General features: G+C 36.4%; 1 protein-coding gene across 2 annotated transcripts in view; it reads left to right on the top strand.

Annotated features, from left to right (window-relative positions):
* The window catches only part of UHRF2 (ubiquitin like with PHD and ring finger domains 2), a 72,566-nt gene that overhangs the window by 37,674 nt on the left and 13,037 nt on the right, over nt 1-21,855 (top strand). Inside the window, exons 5-10 of one of the 2 annotated variants that reach the window (XM_061425323.1) lie at nt 8,391-8,500; nt 10,384-10,570; nt 16,116-16,239; nt 16,634-16,741; nt 19,510-19,614; nt 21,496-21,602. In XM_061425323.1, coding sequence (XP_061281307.1) covers nt 8,391-8,500; nt 10,384-10,570; nt 16,116-16,239; nt 16,634-16,741; nt 19,510-19,614; nt 21,496-21,602 — 741 coding nt within the window. The remainder of the gene's footprint in view (nt 1-8,390; nt 8,501-10,383; nt 10,571-16,115; nt 16,240-16,633; nt 16,742-19,509; nt 19,615-21,495; nt 21,603-21,855) is intronic. The other variant, XM_061425324.1, reaches the window with a different exon arrangement.

Raw genomic sequence — 21,855 nt, 5'->3', positions numbered from 1 at the left:
TAGTTATATAGAGATTCTTATAATGTACATAGGTGTAGGAAGTGAAAAAAAAAAGCATGTATACACAGTAGTACTTGTAACATTGAGCTAAAAAAGCTTGCTATTTAAAACGTTTTCCTGAGTAATTTTGAGGTACAGTTAAAGAGTGGAGCACTCTGGCTTTAGGGACTAGAGAAAAGATTGAGTGGAAATTACAGATAGGCAAATATTGACTCATGAGAAAATGGTGGTATTTGAGGGCTGTCCCAAAATAAAACACACTGTCCTATAAAGGCTTACGTTTGCTGTCATTTAGGTTTTTACTAGACTTGTTAAGGATACAGGAGCCAAGAAAGGAGTCACTTTGGCTTGTGGATGGGAATTTTTTTTCATTGTTAGAAATCTTTTCCCTTCACTGGAAGGAGTTTGGTGCTGTTACAGACTGTGCTTCCATGACATTATACTTCTGTCCTGCTGCTTATGTGTGTTAGTTTCTGTTGGGTGAGTGTTGTCTAGAAGAAGATTGTAGAACTTGTGCATCTCTAACTTTAGTAGATAGAACCAAATATTTAAGTGGTTATACCAGATTCCACTTCGACCATAGTAAGTTCAAATTGCTCTGCATTCTTAACCACACTTAATTTTGTCAGACTTGAGTTTTTGGTACTCAGGTGAGTTTCTAATAATACACTATTTTGGTGGTAATTTACGCTTCCCTGACTATTAATGAGATTGAGAACCGTATGTTTATTGGCCATTTGGATATCTCTTGTAAGAATCCTGTTTCAAGCGTTAAGGATCCTGTTTCAAGCATTGGTATATGTTGTAGTTAATTAGGTAGTCTCTCATTGAATTTTTAGGAGTTCTAGTTATGGTAACTTGACCATTTCAGTTATATGTGGAGAAAATACCTGCTTCAATTCTGTGGCTTATCTTTTTTCCCTATGTTTGAATAGTAGTCTTAATTTTAGGTGGTCAAATTTATCAAAAATTTCCCCTTATGCTTATACTTTCTGTGTCTTGATTTAAGAAACCTTCTGAGGGTTGGTCAGGGTGGGAGATGGGTGAGAGTGGTTAAAAGGTACAAACTTCCAGTTATATGATATATAAGTTCTAGGGATATAATGTACAGCATGGTGACTATAGTTAATAATGTACTGTATATTTTAAAGCTGCTTAGAGAGTAGATCTTAAAAATTTTCATCACAAGGAAAAAATTTGTAACTGTGGGGTGTTGGATGTTAACTAATCTTTTTGTGGTAAACTTTTCTGTATATCAAGTCATTATGCTGTACACCTTCAGTTCAGTTTAGTCGCTCAGTCGTGGCCGACTCTTTATGATCCTGTGGACTGCAGCACACCAGGCCTCCCTGTCCATCACAAACTCCCATAGTTTACTCAGACTCATGTCCATTGAGTCTGTGATGAGACATCCAACCATCTCATTCTCTGTCATCCTCTTCTCCCACCTTCAATCTTTCTCAGCATCAGGGTCTTTTCAAATGAATCAGTTCTTTGCATCAGGTGGCCAAAGTGTTGGAGTTTCAGCTTCAGCATCAGTCCTTCCTATGAATATTCAGGACTGATTTCCTTTAGGATGGACTGGTTGGATCTCCTTGCTGTCCAAGGGACTCTCGAGTCTTCTCCAGCACCACAGTTCAAAAACATCAATTCTTCGGTGCTTAGCTTTCTTAATAGTCCAACTCTCACATCTGTACATGACTACTGGAAAAGCTTCATGTCTAGCTTTGACTAGACAGACCTTTGTTGGCAAAGTAATGTGTCTGCTTTTTAATAATCTATCTAGGTTGGTCATAACTTTTCCAAGGAGCAAGCATCTTTTAATTTCATGGCTGCAGTCACCATCTGCAGTGATTTTGGAGCCCCCCAAAATAAAGTCTGTCACTATTTCCACTGTTTCCCCATCTCTTTGCCATGAAGTGATGGGACCAGATGCCATGATCTTCGTTTCCTGAATGTTGAGCTTTAAGCCAACTTCTTCACTCTCCTCTTTCACTTTCATCAAGAGGCTTTTTAGTTCCTCTTCACTTTCTGCCATAAGGGTGGTGTCATCTGCATATCTGAGGTTATTGAGATTTCTCCCAGCAATCTTGATTCCAGCTTGTGTTTCATCCAGCCCAGCATTTCTCATGATGTACTCTGCATAGACGTTAAATAAGCAGAGTGGACAATATACAGCCTTGACATACTCCTTTCCCTATTTGGAACCAGTCTGTTGATCCATGTCCAGTTCTAACTGTTGCTTCTTGACCTGCATACAGATTTCTCAGGAGGCAGGTCAGGTGGTCTGGTACACCTTAGACTTAAACAATTGTATGTCAGTTATATCTCAGTAAAACATGGAGTGGAGCAGAGGGGAGAAACTTCTCCCTACTCATAGAACATAAAGATATTCTCCATTATTACCTTATAAAAGCTTAATACCAGCTTTCTTTAGCTCTTTAATCCACTTGAAGTAGGTTTTTTGGTACAATGTGAGGTAAACATTAGACTTGCCTTAATACATGTGAATAATCATTTTTCCTGGCATCATCATTTAAAAGGCCATTCATCCATCTGATCTCTATTTTGTATCATTGGTTTGTTTTGTATATCTTTACATAAGTTTCATACTTTCATAATATGACAGAGCATTCTAGTCATCTTGGTAACATCTACATAAAAACCATTAGGAATTTGATAAGTACAGGATTAAATCTAATCTATGAGTGTGATTTCTTTGCATTTATTTAGGTCTTTAATATGATTTTGTCATGCTTTTAATTAGGTTAGGCATGTGCACTCAGTAGTGTCTGACTCTGTGATCCCATGGACTGTAGCCACCCCCAGGCTCCTCTGTCCATTAGATTCTCTGGGCAAGAATAATGGAATAGGTTGCCATTTCCTTCTCAAGGGGATTTTCCCAACCCAGGGATTGAACCCAGGTCCCTGTGTCTTCTGCATTGGTAGGTGGATTCTTTACCCCTGGTGCCACCTGGGAAGCCCTTTTTATTAGATTGGACTGTATGAAATGTTTTTATAGATTCAAAATATTTGAATGTTGACAATTATATGACTCAGCCTGGTAGAATTCTCTCCAGACGTCTGATCTTATGTGTCTTTTATTCTTATTTAGCCTCAGGTACCACGTTGTTATAAGTAAATAAATTTCATTTTTCTTTCTTACTGGTATGTAAATAACCTTTGATTTTGGATCCATTATCTTTACTAGAGTTATTAATTTTAATTTACATGTAGGTAGTTTTGGGGTTTTTATGCTTGTAATCATAATCTGTGAATTATGTTTGTGTTAGTCACTCAGTCATGTCCGACTCTTTGCGATCCCACGGACTATAGCCCGCCAGGCTCCTCTGTCCATGGAATTTCCCAGGCAAGAATACTGGAATGGTTTGCCATTCCCTTTTCCATGAATTACATTTATGTGTTCTTTTTCCTTTGATCTTTAACTTTGTCTTCATTCACCAGTTGCCACTTGGCTGTTAGAAGGAGGTGGTGAGAGTAGGTATCTTTTTTTTTTCCCCCCACCCTGATTGCCAAGAAAAAACTTTGTTGAACATTTTACTAATACTTACAATGTTTGACAGGTATTTTGTAGGTATGCTTTCCTGGATTTGGCTTGACAGTATTTTGTGTAGGATTTTTCCATTTGGGTTAGTGAGTGAAATCTGTATATTATCTTTCCTATCTAGCTATCCTTTACAAATTATGTTGATTTTATAAAAATAGTGTGCTGTAATATTTTTCTGTTTTATGGTAGAATTTTGTGTCCTTTTCTTGAATGTTTATTAGAACTTCTCAGTTAAGGTCTTCGGGGCTGATTTTTCTTTGTACAAAGTTGTTGTTTTTTTTCCCCCCCTGTAATGATTATATAGAACTATAAGGTGCAAAGGAAGAAGCAAATAGAGGACATGATTTTTAATCTGCCTTGGAGATTTGATAAGGGAACTTGGAGTTAAAGTTCATTATTGTTTCTAATTTTTAATGTGAGTACCAAAAGGTGAATATGCTTAAACTATCTAGTTAACACATTGTATTTTTCACTTGTCATTTCTATTTCTATTTGAGCTTTGAGGAACATAGAAGTCTAGGGTTTAAATCCATTTTTCCAACTTTTGTTCACTTACTCTTGTTTACTTAATACTATATAAAATTATACTAGATTAGAGTTTCCTAAGTAGAATTTGAATCCTACTTAGCAAAAAAAAAAAAAAATTTAACCTCAAACTATGAATATACTTAACGTATTTTGCATCTTTTTTATAGGGTTTCATTTACTAAATTTTATCTATACTTGTTTATCATAACATTGCTAGTGGTGATTTTATTATTGAATGTACCATTTTTACAGAATATAAACTTGATGTCCATATCAAGTTATAAATCAAAGTTTACTGTATTCCAACCGTATTGGCCTCCTTATGTTGCTTAATCATACAAACATGCTCCTGTTTCAGAGCCTTTGCCCTTGACCATTTCCTCTTACTGGTCTACTCCACACCGGTATTCATTTGACTGGCTTTGTCTTTTGTTTTATTCTTTATTCAAACATCACTTTGAAAGACAACTTTCTTGATCATGCTGTGTAAAATCATACACACCCGGCATGGGTTACTTAAATTCTCCTTTAGTCTAACTGAATTTCTTTATGATACTGATTATCACCTGACATTTATTGTTCTCTCTTGCCCTACTTGTATTAGGTTCTTATTATTGCTGTAACAAATTATCACAGACTTTAGTGGCTTAAATTGGAGAAGGCAATGGCAACCCACTCCAGTACTCTTGCCTGGAAAATCCCAAGGACTGAGGAGCCTGGTAGGCTGCAGTCCATGGGGTTGTGAAGTCGGACACGACTGAGCGACTTCACTTTCGTGCATTGGAGAAGGAAATGGCAACCCACTCCAATGTTCTTGCCTGGAGAATCCTAGGGATGGCAGAGCCTGGTAGGCTGCCGTCTATGGTGTCACACAGAGTCAGACATGACTGAAGCGACATAGCAGCAGCAGCAATGGCTTAAATAATACAACTTATTATTTTGCAGTTCTGTAAGGCAGAAGACTTACAAATTTTACTGGGCTAAAAGTATCAGCAGGGGGTTGTTTTCCTTTTTGGACACTCTGAAAAAAAATATAGTTCCTTGCCTTTTTAAGATTTTAGGGGTTTCCCAGTTCCTTGGCCTATGGCCTACTTCCTCCATTTTTGAAGCTAACAAAGTTGTATCTTTGACTATTCGTTTTTAGTCACATCTTCCTTCAGGCTCTTTCTTCCCTCTTCTACTTTCAAGATCCCCCGTGATTACCTTTGGTCTATCTATATAATCCTATTTAAAGGTTATTAACTTCATAATGTCTGCAGAGTCCCTTTTGCCATGTAAGGTAATATATTCATAGGTTCCTGGGCTGATAACAGATATCTTTGGGGCATATTATTTTGCTAGTCATACCACTAGAATGTTAATGCTTTGATTTTTGTTTTTGTTGCTGTGTTTCAGACCCTGTTCTAAGAACTAGTTAAAATAGATATTCAGGAGATACAGTATTTCATAGAATCTGAAATTAACTTTTCTGTATTTTAACATCTATGAAATTAGGGTGTATCTTAAAATTGCTATTGGACTGACTAAAGTTGGGTTCTTTCAGATACTTGATTTTACTTCTACTAGTTACCTTGGAGTGCCATCTAACTTGAAGTTAAATTTTCTATATCTAGAAATAGGACTAAAGAAGAAAGTATAATATGTAATGGCTTTATGGATAGTATGTAACAGCTTTATGGTCTGACACTATAGCTATAACTGTAATACATGGAAGAAATATACACAGAAATTTTAAAGTATTTTCTATAATCCTAATGATAACTGGTGAAAATGTCTTATGTGTAACGTGGAATAAAGCAAAGAAGTACTTATAGCATTCTCATTTAGGCATCCCTGGTGTCTTTGAGAACTAGGATTTTCTGATTGTGAAAGAAAAGAGAAACAGATAAATAATTGCTTTGTCAAAAGCAAACTTACCCTTCAGTCCTGAATTTGAACAGAAACTGTTTGCATGAGCTCATGAGGTATCTTGTATATGTATTAATGTGTATGTCTCAATTTTGTAGGTTTGTCCACTAAAAAGACCTGAAAATAGCAATCAGTCCAGTTGCAGTAAGCTTTTTAGCACCTAAATTGTGGTCTTGAAATAACCATTTCCACCTAAAAGAAGGCTTCCCGGATAGCTCAGCTGGTAAAAAATCCACCTGCAATGCAGGAGACCCTGGTTCGATTCCTGGCTTGGGAAGTTCCCCTCTGAAGGGTTAGGCTCACCCATTGCAGTATTCTTGGGCTTCCCTGGTGGCTCAGACAGTAAAGAATCTGCCTGGAATGTGGGAGACCTGGGTTCAATCCCTGGGTTGGGAAGATCCCATGGAGGAGGGCATGGCAACCCACTCCAGTATTCTTAACTGGAGAAGCCCCATGGACAAAGGAGCCTGGCAGGCTACAGTCCATGAGGTCGCAAAGAGCCAGACATGACTGACCGACTTAAGTGCACACACACACACACCCCCCCCTAAAAAACCAGGCTTCATTGGAGATAAGACGACAGGCTACAGGCAGAAATGTACCAGAAGAACTAGGGACATCTTGTCTCGCAGATAACAAGGAAGCCCACAAAGACTGCTAAACTCTTGTCAGAAAGATATGAGAGTCAACTGGCTGAAGATGAGACAATTTGACCATCATTAAGGCAAATAATAACTAAAGTGGATTGAAACACCTCAAATATGTAAACTCATAGTAATATGGAAACTGGTCACCTACATAGAATGTTTGAGAGCTATTTTTTTTTTTTAACTGCTAAAGAAAGTATTCCATTTTTTTGTTATATGAGCTATACCACTGAGTTACCGAATAATTGATGTGGTCATGTTTTTCTTTATGGAATTATTTCAGCAAATAAGTGAAAAGGGAGTGAAAGAACTAGAATATCAACATTATCCAATCCCCAGTGAATTAATCTAGTCGTTGAGCGTCTGTGGCTGCTATCATCATAGGAAAAGACAACTAAATAATTAGGTGCTTACTGATGAAAATAGACCTGTAGATGATTTTACTCAAAAAATGAACCTATTTGAGTAAACATTGAGAGGAAGGGTCAGCGGTTTTATTCTGTAAAGAGCCAGATAGTGAATAGTTTAACCTTTGGCCGCCAGATGGTCTCTGTCACAACTCAGCTCTGCTGCTGTAGCATGAAACCAGCCATAGAGAATACATAAACGAATAGGCATAGCTGTATTCCAGTAAAACTGGAACACATTTTTTAAAACATGCCTCAAAGCCACAGTTTTTGACCTTTTCACCAGACCAACTACTGATTTACTGGAAACACAAATGACAGAAAAAACTGAAATGAACTTAGGGAATTCAGATATCAAAATCAAAACCATGGGAAACTGTAGGACAAATGGTGGGGGTTCATCAACAAGTTATAAGGGAAAAGATTGGGAATTTAGTTTTTGAAACACAGAACTATATCATATACTTAGGGAGGAAGACAGGTGAGAAGAGTGAAGAAAATTAAGGTAAAGGTGACTCATGGGATGGAGTGAAGAGGTTTTGACTTGGAGGGAGGATGTGAAGTGCTGAGGGAGTTGATAGTCCTGTCTCTTGTCATGGTTGATTACAAGGATATGTGCCTTTTACTTGGCTAAACTATACATCTGTCTATAAATTTTCTGCATTTGTTTGCATTCTACATTAGAAGTTTTAAAAGAAAGGTGAAATATTTGAAAAAGTCACCAAGCAAATAGTAACCAAAAAAATCAAAGGTACACTTCTGATACAAAATGCGTTAGTAGAGATAGAAATACCTTTCATAAGAACATTTAAGTATTCTTAGTCTGTATGTACCTAATAATATATCTTCAAAAATATAAAGCAAAATTTGGTAGATTAAAAGAATTATATAAATCTATAGTTATGGCAAGAAACTTTGAAGTATATGCAAATAGGTATAAATATGTCTGTGAAAAATATGGCTTAGTATTTGAAAGACTTTTCTTTGTAATGAGGTCATCTGTTAACTCAGAAACATGCATATTTATTGGAAATATGTTTAAATCTTTTGTTTTAATTGGGAGTATAATTTTACCTTATCTTTAAATTTACAAGATAGGTGTCTTCTCACCAAATGATCTAAGTCTTGATTTTTTTTTTCCCTAATATTAAAGTTAAATTTTAACTTCAAATATTAATCGCTGGACTTTTCCTACTGTTGGAAACAGTAATTCAGTGATTAGAATAGCTATTACCCCATTTTTAGTAGTGTTCAGTGAGTTTTGAAACTGACTTTTAATTACTGTTTGCATATGGTTTAGATTTTGCTGACCTTTGTTCCTTTTTTAAACAGGGGTTCTGAAGGAAAATTAAATGACTGTCAGATAAGATTCATAAATGAAATCTTCAAGATCGAGAAACCTGGAGCCCATCCTCTTTCATTGGCAGATGGAAAGTTTTTAAGTATGGATCTTTCTTATGGGCCGAGACTGCACGTATTGTTCAGGATTGCCGTTTTGACTAGCCAGGGAATGACTTTTGAGGAAGTACAAAACTAAAAACCATACAAATTGATTTTCAAGACAACCATTTTGATATAAGATCAATTTGGTTTAATGGATTTTTATCAAATGATAAAATTTGTTTCCAAAGAGTATTTTCTCATCTTGGCATTTTATTGCCATTTTCTTGCTGTTTCCTTTATTATAGTCTGTCCAGATAAAAAACTCACTTTGGTAATGTGGCCATTTAAGATTAATAGTTAATAATGAGGCTTATTTTTATACTAGTAGAGCCTAAGAAGAATAATGCTGGTTGAGCCCTGAATTTCTGGGAGGTAATGAATGATTTATGTAATTGTTAGAATGTAGCCTCATCTCCTCATTGTATGTAACGTAATTTCATGCAGCTAGTTGGTAACAAAGGTAGGACTAAATTCTAAGTCTTTTCCTTCATAGTTCAATTTCTATCTTTCCAAATAGGTTACAGTGTCTCATACTCTGTTAATTCTAATTTGTGTGTGTGTGTGTGGAGAACAATTCATTGAGCTTTTGCCATGTGTCGATGTCAGTGTCTCATATATTCAGGCAAAAGAAATATTCAAGATTAAAGAATCCTGCCTATCCTCTTCTTAACCACAGTTGTGCAGAATTAGAGCAAGACAAATCCTTTAACAGATTAGTAACTAGACTTCCATGTTACTGGTTTAAGCCATACTCGTTTTTTGAGACTGCAATGCTAAATACATCTAGACTTGAATTAAGAACTTTAAGGCATACTATGTATGATTGTATGGTTATATTCAAGGAATGAGGGTAACTTGTTAAGTAAATTTGTTTAATACGATTTGCTCTCAGTAAAACACAAAAGAAAAATTGACTAGGTTTTTCTTGTGTTTTCTCTGTCAGTATATCTGTATGTATATGTTCTTTGCCTAATGCTAATCATGTTATAGCTACGACTTTGAACTTCTGTGTAAGGAAACCATTTCAGAGCCACAGCCAGACTGCCATTGATCACTCTAAACCAGAAATCTAAACATACCTTTGGCAACATGTCATTCTAGACATCTTTCTGTATCTGTGTAATTCATCTTTGTGTGTTTATACAGTTCTGTATAAAAAATTTATTCTGCAGTTTCATTTTTTAATATATTTGGCTATCTATATTATAGTTCTTATAAATTTACCTCATTTTTCATAAAATTTATCCAACTGTTACTCTTTTGATACTTAAATTTAACTTGATGTTAGTGAGCATTACTATAAGACTTTTGTGTATATATATGTTTATTTTATAATTTCAAATGAACATTTTGGCAAAAAGTATTTTGGATTTAGATGGGAGAGACTGGCAGAGGAGGGGTGGGCAATAAGTGGAACCTGTTAGTTGCCAGAATTCTGAACCAACTGATAAGTAAGATTAAAAAAAAATCAACTGTTAGTACTGTATTTACTAATAAAGAGTATGTTGGGGGCATAGCAAAACCAAAATGGATTTGCCGACTTCTAACAGGTATACCCCTCCTAATGTAGTCCACCTGGGGAAAGATTTGGATCTGCAGAACAGATGATACCTAACACTTCCATTTCGGAACAACTTTGTTCAGTTATTTCACTGGAAATTTTAATATATCTAATGATGCCTCATGAGTTAACTGCATTACCCCTATGCATCTTGATGCACATTTGGGAAATAGTAAAGTCTTGCACTGAATTATTCCATATGGTTCTTTTTGTTTAAAAAAAAAAAAAGCTGTGTGCTATTCTCATGGGTTTTTCTTTATAAGATTCATAGACATAAAAATGATTTTAAGACTGGGCTTGCTATAATTTTGTTCTTAATAGGGAAAAATGACCCTGAATGTGACTCCTGTGGTGGAGACCCAAATAAGAAATGCCGTTCTTGCTCCTGTCATGTATGTGGTGGAAAACAGGAACCCAACATGCAAGTTCTATGTGATGAATGTAACATGGCCTATCATATTTACTGCCTGAATCCTCCTTTGGATAAGGTCCCTGAAGAGGAATACTGGTATGATTATCAGGGGATTTTTGTTGTTACTATGTAAGAATTGAATGTGCAATATGTATTTGAAACCCCAAAAGTAGATTTCTAAAGATACAAAGTGTAAGAGGTGGATTTATTGAGAGACATACATGTCTTCTCTTGGCAGAGATGTGGTCCATCTCAGAAGACGAGTGGCCTGCATAATGTATACTGAAGTGCTTAAAATTGTGTAACTAATGGTTATTTGGCATTGGTACCTTTATTCAGTTACTACAACAGTTTCTAAACTGATCTCTCACTCCTTTTTTTAATCCCTCCAGTCCTTTCTCCAATATGAGTCTGTGTCCTTTCAAAAATGCAGATTTGGTAATTACTCCTTTGTTTCAGATGCTTTACATTACTGTAGAGAGCCTTGCACAGTGTTTTTTAGTTAATTTTTCCCACTGTATCTCTTACCACTTTCCTCTCTTATTTTCCCAAGTGGTCCCTAGATGGCTTCATGCAATAATGAGACTTTAAATACCAAGCAAATGGTTCAGAATTTATATTTTCAGACCCAGCCTTACCTGAACTTTATGTTCCTATATTCAACTGCTTGCTTGACTAGTATTACAAAATTAGTGACTCCAAGTGGAGATCTTGATGTCCACAAACATGTCCACTGAAATCCTACTCCTCACTCAATCATCAGTAAATAATATCATTGTCTCATCCACCTGTTGAGGAAAAAGCTGAATTTCATTTCAATTCTCTCTTCTTCGTCACATACTCTACATCCAATAACATTAGCAAATCTTACAGTTCTACTCTCATTACCCAGTTCAGCCACCATCTGTACCCTGAACTGTATGTGTGTGTGCATGTATGCTCAGTTGTGTCTGATTCTACCACCTCATGGACTGTATAGCCTGCCAGGCTCCTTTGTCCATGGAATTTTTCAGGCAAGAGTACTGGAGTGGGTTGCTGTTTCCTTCTCTGGGATCTTTGTAACCCAGGAATTGAACCTGAGTCTCTGGCATCTTCTGCATTGACAAGTGGATTCTTTACCAGCTGAGTCACTAGGAACTCTATAGTAAATGCACAGCTAGTCGTCTTGCTTTCACATTGTCTACCAGCTATCCTTCCTGCCATAGCAGCAGAATGATCTAATCCTGAATCAGAATACTCACCTGTTTAAAACCCCTAATGTCTTCCTGTTGAATTTAGGATAAAATCTAAACCCTTGCTGTCTGTGAACCGACTTCTGCCTACTTCTAATGTTCTTCAGAACATACCGTTCCTTATTATGCCTCAGGACCTTTACACTTAATGTCTCTTTGCTTGGACTCTTGATAGGTTTGGCTCTTCTAATCTCATCTGGAATAGCACTAACCCTGATGTATTTCCTTTATCAGTCAGTTCAGTTGCTCAGTCGTGACCAATTCTTTGTAACCCCATGGACTGCAGCACACCAGGCCTCCCTGTCCATCACCAACTCCCAGAGTTTACTCAAACTCATGTCCATTGACTTGGTGATGCCATCCAACCATCTCATTCTCTGTTGTCCCCTTCTCCTGCCCTCAATCTTTCCCAGCAATGAGGGTCTTTTCCACTGAGTCAGTTCTTCACATGAGGTGGCCAAAGTATTGGAGTTTCAGCTTCAGCATCAGTTCTTCCAATGAATATTCAGGACTGATTTCCTTTAGAATGGACTGGTTGGATCACCTTACAGTCCAAGGGACTGTGAAGAGTTTTTTCCAATATCACAGTCCAAAAGCATCAATTCTTTGGTGCTCAGCTTTCTTTATAGTCCAACTCTCACATCCATATGGAGAAGGAAATGGCAACCCACTCCAGTATTCTTGCCTAGAGAATTCCATGGACAGAAGAGCCTGGTGGGCTGCTGACCATGGGTTTGCGCAGAGTCGGACACAACTGAAGCGACTTAGCACGCATTACATCCATACTTGACTACTGGAAAAACCAAAGCTTTGACTAGGCAGACCTTTGTTGGCAAAGTAATGTCTTTGCTTTTTAATAAGCTGTCTAGGTTGGTCATAACTTTCCTTATAAGAAGCAAGCGTCTTTTAATTTCATGGCTGCAGTCACCATCTGCAGTGATTTTGGAGCCCCAAAAAATAAAGTAAGCCACTGTTTCCACTGTTTCCCCATCTATTTACCATGAAGTGATGGGACCAGATGCCATAATCTTAGTTTTCTCCATGTTGAGTTTTAAGCCAACGCTTTGACTCTCCTCTTTCACCTTCATCAAGAGACATTTTGGTTCTTCGCTTTCTGCCATAAGGTTTCTTTCATCTGTTTCTGAGGTTACTGATATTTCTCCTGGCAATCTTGATTCCAGCTTGTGCTTCATCCAGCCCAGCGTTTCTTATGATGTACCATGTATATATGTTAAATAAGCAGGGTGACAATACACAACCTTAATGTACTCCTTTCCCAATTTGGAACTAGTCTGTTGTTCCATGTCCAGTTCTAACTATTGCTTCCTGACCTGCATACAGGTTTCTCAAGAGGCAGGTCAGGTGGTCTGGTATTCCCATCTCTTTCAGAATTTTCCACGGTTTGTTGTGGTCCACAGAGTCAAAGGCTTTGGCGTAGTCAATAAAGCAGAAGTAGATGTTTTTCTGGAACTCTCTTGCTTTTTCGATGATCCAGTGGATGTTGGCAATTTGATATCTGGTTCCTCTGCCTTTTCTAAATCCAGCTTGAGCATCTGGAAGTTCACAGTTCACATGCTGTTGAAGCCTGGCTTGGACAATTTTGAGCAATACTTTACTATCATCTGAGATGAGCACAATTGTGTGGTAGTTTGAGCATTCTTTGGCATTGCCTTTCTTTGGAATTGGAATGAAAACTGACCTTTTCCAGTCCTGTGGCCACTGCTGAGTTTTCCAAATTTGCTGGCATATTGAGTGCAGCACTCTCACAGCATCATCTTTTAGGATTTGGAAAAGCTCAACTGGAATTCCATCACCTCCACTAGCTTTGTTCACAGTGACGCTTCCTAAGGCCCACTTGACTTCACATTCCAGGATGTCTGGCTCTAGGTGAGTGATCACACCATCATGATTATCTGGGTCATGAAGATCTTTTTTGTATGGTTCTTCTGTGTATTCTTGCCACCTCTTCTTAATATCTTCTGCTTCTGTTAGGTCCATACCATTTCTGTCCTTTATTGTGCCCATCTTTGCATGAAATGTTCCCTTGGTATCTCTAATTTTTTTGAAGAGATCTCTAGACTTTCCCATTCTATTGTTTTCCTCTGTTTCTTTGCATTGATCACTGAGGAAGTGATCTTATCTCTCCTTGCTATTCTTTGGAACTCTGCGTTCAAATGGGTATATCTTTCCTTTTCTCCTTTGCCTTTCACTTCTCTTCTTTTCACAGCTATTTGTAAGGCCTCCTCAGACAACCATTTTGCCTTTTTGCATTTATTTTTATTAGGGATCGTCTTGCTCCCTGTCTCCTGTACAATGTCATAAACCTCCATCCATAGTTCTTCAGGCATTCTATCAGATCTAATCCCTTGAATCTGTTTGTTACTTCCAGTGTATAATCATAAGGGAGTTGATTTAGGTCATACCTGAATGGTCTAGTGGTTTTCCCTACTTTCTTCAATTTAACTCTGAATTTGGCAATAAGGAGTTCCTGGTCTGTGCCACAGTCAGTTCTCTGTCTTGTTTTTGCTGACTGTATAGAGTTTCTCCATCTTTGGCTGTAAAGAATATAATCAGTCTGATTTCGGTGTTGACCATCTGGTGATGTCCATGTGTAGTGTTCTCTTGTGTTGTTGAAAGAGGGTGTTTGCTATGACCAGTGCATTCTCTTGGCAGAACTCTATTAGCCTTTGCCCTGCTTCATTCTGTACTCCAAGGCCAAATTTGCCTGTTACTCCAGGTATTTCTTTTATACCTTTATATTTACGTTATAGCACTTACCATTTTCTGAAATTGATTCCTTCTGTGTACTAGTTTTCCTTAACTATTTACAAATATTTTAATCACAAACATTTATCCCTATCCAGTGCTAAAATAGTTTCTAGATTCATAACAAACCTGATGAAGAGATGGATCCCAGGGATGACTATAATTAGAGGACTCTTAGATTACTCTGTGAAGTATTTCTACATTCATATTGAGGTCCTTAACCTTACATCTTTTCTACTTCTCCAAATCACATTGTCTGGATATTTAGTCTTGAACTCATTTTCTCATTAGAGATGATACCTGCTTTCACCATAAGATCTTTGATAAAATTATAGTTAGAAGGTTGGCATATCAGGTAAAGCAGTCTTTCTTAAAACAAATTAATTTTTGGAAGTGTTCCTGATTTCCAGATTAGTAGGGATTTTACTTGATAATATTCATTGCCTTATCTCACTGCCCAGCTAATTTTCTCAAGGTCTGAATTGTCTACGTATCTTGTCTATAGTACTAAACGTAACGTCTCATAATTAGGTATTCACAATTAACTAGTGGGTATAGATATCATCATCTTTGTGAAAATATAGAAAAAGAAATCTAAGATTAATGGGTGGAATGGCAAGTTGATCTTTGGATATACCCAAAGTTTCCATTTCTTTGTGACTCAAAAATTGCCCCATTTCATTCTATATATATACTTATTCTTTGCTTTTCAAAAATGATAACAAGGCAGCCTATAATGGTGTATACGTTACAGTGGGCTTCCCTGGTGGCTCAGTGGTAAAGAATCTGCGTGCCAGTGCAGGGGACACAGGTTTGATTCCTGGGTCAAGAAGATCCCCTGGAGAAGGAAATGGCAACCCACCCTGGTATTCTTGCCTGCGAAATCCCATGGACAGAGGAACCTGGCAGGCTACAGTCATGGGGTTTCAGAGTTGGATATGGCTTAGTGACTAAACAACAACAAACAACCCAAGTTACAGTACAGTGACAACCACAAATAGGCTAAAGGATAAACAACTGTAGAGAATTAAAATTGAGCTAGAGACAAACATCCTTTAATCCAGTATACTTGTTATAATTGGCTATAGATTTTTTACTTTGAAAATTGTAATAACCAGTTCAGATAGGGAGATATATCAGTTGCCATCGTTCATTGTTCAGTCTAGAATCATCTATTCTTACCATTTTTGTTTTAATGGTAAAAAATTGAAATGAACGATGTCTACGTTGAGAATTAGTGATAAGATCAGAGTTTATGGTGTCATTTGGATTGGACAGCCTTGTTTGGCTTGTGTACTGAATTTGATAATAAAATATTAAGTTCTCTAAAAGAATGGAAAGCTTAATCATGTAAATATTTTGGAAAGTTTAGTACTGAAATGCCAACTGAAACTCTAATATGCACTGAATATTCAGTTCAGTCGCTCAGTTGTGTCCGACTCTTTGCGACCCCGTGAATCTCAGCACGCCAGGCCTCCCTGTCCATCACCAACTCCCGGAATTCACTCAGACTCACGTCCATCGAGTCAGTGATGCCATCCAGCCACTAAGTATTACACATCTTAAAAGTTATTCTAAACTAGAAAGGCCATTATTTGTTATTGACATTAATATATTATCAAAATTCTTTTTTTTTTTTAAAGGTATTGTCCTTCCTGTAAAACTGATTCTAGTGAAGTTGTAAAGGCTGGTGAAAGGCTCAAGATGAGTAAAAAGAAAGCCAAGATGCCATCAGCTAGTACTGAAAGCCGAAGAGATTGGGGCAGGGTAAAGAAGGAAGTCTTTTTCTTCCTAGCTATAATGTTTATAATTGTAGTGCAAGTTATAATGTTTCGATTCCAGTAGTAGTAATGATATAAGTGATAATCTGAAATGTTAACAAATAACAATATTGACTAATCATATACATTGTTGGGATGTGCCTAATGGCCCAGTGGTTAAGCCTCTGCTCTTCCACTGCAAAGGGTATGAATTCAACTCCTGGTTGGGGAACTAAGATCTTGCATGCTGAACAGTGTGGCCCCCAAAAAAGGGGAAAAAATTGTTAAATATTAATCATTAATTGTAGAGTTTTATTTTATCTGCATTTTATGGGGATTGAGGGCTTTCTTTAAGATTTAAAATAACTGATTTCTCAAACAACTTGTTTGGTACCTTGTAGGGAATGGCCTGTGTTGGTCGCACTAGAGAATGTACTATTGTTCCTTCCAATCATTATGGACCTATTCCTGGAGTTCCTGTTGGATCAACTTGGAGATTCAGAGTTCAGGTATGTTTCTGATTGGCTTAGTCAAAAGAGTAAAATTGGGTATACCTCACATTGTAGCAGTGTTAATATTAGTTGATTCTAAGTGAACTAACGTAGGTAGTATCATATGGCATTCACTTTTTAAAATGAACAATTTCCTGTAGGATAATTAGGCACTTCCTCATAGCTTAGCAGACAGAGGAACATAACATCGCGGACTTGGGCATCATCTTAGCCTTTGTATCACTTTGTTTTATTTTTCTGTTATTGTTATACTCGTTAAAGTTATTATTCAGTATTCTGAAGAATTTTCCTTGCCCAAAATGCAATATTTGAAATAGATCTTCCGTCATGCAGTAAGTTCTCATTTAATGTTATTGATCTGCAAGGAAGCTCCCTTAGATAGTAGTATTCTTCTCAGTGAATATTAACATACTGGTCAGAGGAAATGTCAGACAGTCCAAGGATTCGATTACTTCCCTTTTTATCTTAAAGAAGACTCTTGTAGTTTTCTAATTACTTCTTTAGAAAGATAATTTTTTCATTGTGGAAAATTTAATGTGGGGAAAAAAAAATCTCTTAGTTTCCAGTTAGACAGGGTTCTAAACTTTCAAGAGCTGAATAGTGCTGGTGCTTAGAACTTTGATAAAATTCTATGATTAAAATAATGTAATACATATACTTAGCTTGAAATGTTGAATACTAGTGTATGATTTATATTTTAAAAACCTACTCTCTTCACCCATTTTCTGTTTCTAAAAGACAGTCACTTTAAAGTTACTTCTGAATTTACCTCCTTATATCTAAATAATATATGGCTTTTGTCTGTATTTTGGTTTTGTTAACCTCTTTCTGTGGAAGACAGGCATTTAGTTTAACAAGTACTGTGTTTTTTACAAATGGAAAGTTTTTGGCAACCCTTTGTCCAACAGGTCTATTGGTGCCATTTTTCTGATAGCATTTTAAAATTAAGGTATGTACATTTTTTGGACATAATGCTATCAAGCACTTAAGACTACAATATAGTGTAAATAGTGGCTTTTTTATATACCGGGAACCCAGAAAATTCATGGGGCTTGCTCTGTTGTGATATTCACTTTACTGCAGTGGTCTGGAACCAAACCTGGAATATCTCTGAGGTATGCCTGTACAATAATATTTATTTTTTATACTATGCATTATTGATAATATTTAAATATAGAATAAAAGTTATAAAATACACTTCATTTTAGTTGCTCAGTTGAGTCTGACTTTGTAACCACATGGACTGCAGCATGCCAGGCTTCCCTGTCCATCACCAACTCCCACTTAATTGTCTTGTTCTTTGGTTATTTTTTTGTTTTGTTTTTAATTTTTTTTCTTTTTGTATACCTGTCATTCGTTCCCAAATTCTAAAAACCTCATTAATATGGTCTAAGATGACTTTGAAGCCATTGACTTGAGCAACTAGAAGGATAGATTTGCAGTTTAGGAAATAGGGAAGATTCAGCACAGATATATTTTTGGGTTGTTCATAAAGCTGAGAATCAGATGGTCTTTGCTTCTAAAGTACTTGGTATTTCCAAGGCCTAAATCCAGGTTCTGTTGTTTTTATCATCTTCTCATTGACTTCTAATGTACCTCTTTACCCAGCGCACTATGCAGGCTTGAATTTCAGTTTCCCTTACTCTGAGAACAGTTGTGTAATAAACAAATGAATAGAATACTTCTCTTGGGGAGTTTGAAGTACATGAAGAAGTGACACTTAGTTTAAGTGAGGCAGAATTAAAGGTATTTGGGGAAATGTAGTAAGCCCATTGCAATAAACTAAAAATGAGTGCTATGTTTGAGTATTACTGAGTAGTTGGGCTTAGATGTATAAATTCCATAAAGAAGAAACTGGATATTAGGATGAGAAAGTAGGTAGGAGCCCAGTTGAGAGAAGGTAACATATAATACTTAACTTGGGCTTGATATACTATTATGACCATTTAATACATGTTAAGCAGTTGAAAATTAAAAGCAGATTTGTTCTTTAAAGGGTTATTCTGTTTTTGATGGGTAGAAGGAATTTGAAGGAACAAAGCTGGAGGCAGTGAAAAAGGGTATGTTTTTTAAGTATTCATGACTCAAATTAGAATTATATCAGTGAATGTGGAAAATGATGGATTTGAGAAGATTAGGAAGTCAAATGAGCAATATTTACAACCAGATGGGTTTGAAGAATACAGAAAAATGAGGCTGAAATAACTGTTGCCTGTCTGACTTGACTGGGCTTCTGCCTGCAATGCAGGAAAACCTGGGTTCAGTCCCTGGGTCCAGAAGATCCCCTGGAGAAGGGAATGGCAACCCACTCCAGTATTCTTGCCTAGAGAATTCCATGGACTGAGGAGCCTGGTGGGCTACAGTCCATGGGTTGCAGGGTCAAATATGACTGAGCGACTAACAGTTTCACTTTGACTTGACTAGGGAACAGTACCATAATGAAAGATGAGAAATGAGGAGTTCTGGAATACTGATAGTAAATTATTTTTCACCTGAATTGAGCTGGAATTACACAGGATGATGATTATTTAATAGTTATTTTGAAACTCAAAATTCTAGGCCTGAGCAGTTTTACGAGTCATTACTTCAGTACCTGAGGAATATATAGTTGGGGAGAAGTCAAGTCTGAGCAAAACATGGAATTCTGGGTGACATTTGGTTCTTAGTTGGAAGCTTTTAGGATACAGTAACATATGTGAAACCATTTTGTAAATGTAACTTAATGAACTGTTTGAAGGTATTTTGAGTCTCACTTGATGTTATAGGTGAGTGAAGCAGGTGTCCATCGACCCCATGTTGGTGGAATTCATGGTCGGAGTAATGATGGCGCTTACTCTCTCGTCCTGGCTGGTGGATTTGCAGATGAAGTAGTAAGTCATGATGCAACCTTGTTCTTTAGAACCTGTCTTGATTATTCAGTAAAATACAGAAGCTTTGTCCAGGATAAATCCCATCTCTTTTAGCATCACTTTTGTGTTGAAGTGGTCAGTTCTATACAAGTAACATAGTAAATCAGTCAGTGTCTTTAATCATTTCTTGTGCTGATTACTGCAATGAAAATAGTCACATTTTCTTTAGAGCTCATTTTAATTTGGGGATAATTGTAGATTGACAATTATTAGAAATAATACAAAAATGTCTGTGCCCTTTACTCAATTTCAGCCAATGGTAACATCTTGCAAAACTATAGCCCAATATCACAACCAGGATACTGATACTGCTATACGTTCAGGACAACATTTTCCTTACTGCAAGGTCCCTCACATTGCCCTTCTTTAGCCATCATACTATTTCTGCTTCCCCAATATCCCTTAACTCTAGACAACCACTAATTTGTTGTCCATTTCTATAATTTTTGTCACTTAAACATTTTTTATAAATGGAATCTTCTAGTGTATAATCTTTGGGATTAGGTTTATTCAGTCAGCATAGTCCTCATTGTGGCATGTGTCAATGGTTCATTCCTTTCTATTGCTCAGTAGTGTTCCATTGATATAGGTGTATCACAGTGTAACCATTCATCCATTGCAGCAAATAATGCTGCAATAAACATTTGTGTACAGGGGGTTTTGTGTGTATAAATATGAGTGTTTGTTTCTTTAGGATAAATGCCCAGAAGTGTAATTGCTGGGTTGTATGGTAGTTGCATGATTAGTTCTTTAAGAAACTGCTCGCCCCTCAGAAAAATGGGGAGGAAAAAAAGACCTGCCACACTGCCATTGTGAAGTCAATCCAGATACCATCTGGAAGACCGTATCTGATCAATTGAAGAAGTATTCTGGACTTTTTAATATGTACTTTTTATTAGACTTTCTTCAAATGATGTATACACTGAAGATGAATTCCTTAATGCCTTATTCCTTAAAATATAAACCTCAGTGTTGAATCAACAGTGTTTAACCCAAACCTCAGTTTGGATCTGCAAAGGGTCGCAAAAGTTTTAGGACATATAAAAACACTTAAAATCATGAAATTTTAGTTCTGATTCTTAGTCCAAAGGAAAAATTAGATGAAAAACCTTTATTACAAGCAAGAATGAAGTAAATAAAATCATTATATTCAGTCTGAATTAATTAATCTTGCATTGAAGAACGACTATTAAGATAGCGTTAGTAGAAGTCATTTACATACTGATGGTTTTCTTAGTTTAAGCACTGAATCAGGTAGAAACTTAACAATAATGATACAAAATTGTAGTTAAATTCTTTTCTAACTTTCTTCTTAATTATATGCAGTTGTCTTACCCAAATATAACTTGGGTAAACCCATAGATTTTGAAATGTGAGGAACTTACAATGCTATTAGGATTATAAATTTGAAAGTTATCAGCAAACTTGGATATGGTATAGATTGCTGTTGAGAAATCAGTTTTGGAGTATTTATTAAAATGATGCCCTGTAAAGAACCTACAAACATAGTATTGATATATTTATTTTAATAACATTGAATTAATATTCCCAACCTATAAGACCTTATTTTGTAACATTCTATAGATTATTTGTATATCACAAGAATAGCTATGCCTGGAGGTGTTGGAAGCTATAATATTAAAATGAACTCTTTAGATCAAGTGATACACCTTGACAGTATATTACACACAAGACTGTATTTGAATTTTCCCTTATTTTGGTAGATACCTTGAGAGAACATGTCAGCTTATAACATCCTAACCAAAGTTCTGGCTATGAAATAAGAATGGGTGAAATCCTACCTGGATTTAGATGTTTAATGCCAAAAATGTTCTTCTGCAGGACCGAGGTGATGAATTCACATACACTGGGAGTGGTGGTAAAAATCTTGCTGGTAATAAAAGAATTGGTGCACCATCAGCTGATCAAACATTAACAAACATGAACAGGTACTCTTTATTGTTGGAGTTTATAAAAATTGTTTAGAATTTGGGCTTTGTATTAACAGTTGGAATATAGGACTATAATTTATAACTTACACTGTAGAGAAGAATCCTAAAGTGTAAGTTAATATAGCTAAAATAAAAATCTTATTAACTGATTAGTATATAAATACTTATAAGCTTTTAACTTATTTTTATTACTCTTTTTTAAATGACGTAATTCCCAGTCTTAATACGTGTGCTTTGCATTTGGAAACAT

The sequence above is a fragment of the Bos javanicus genome, chromosome 8, assembly GCF_032452875.1.
Source record: "Bos javanicus breed banteng chromosome 8, ARS-OSU_banteng_1.0, whole genome shotgun sequence".
NCBI lineage: Eukaryota > Metazoa > Chordata > Mammalia > Artiodactyla > Bovidae > Bos > Bos javanicus.
The sequence above is the reverse complement of the archived record's forward strand: the minus strand, read 5'-3'. Positions and strand labels throughout refer to the sequence as shown.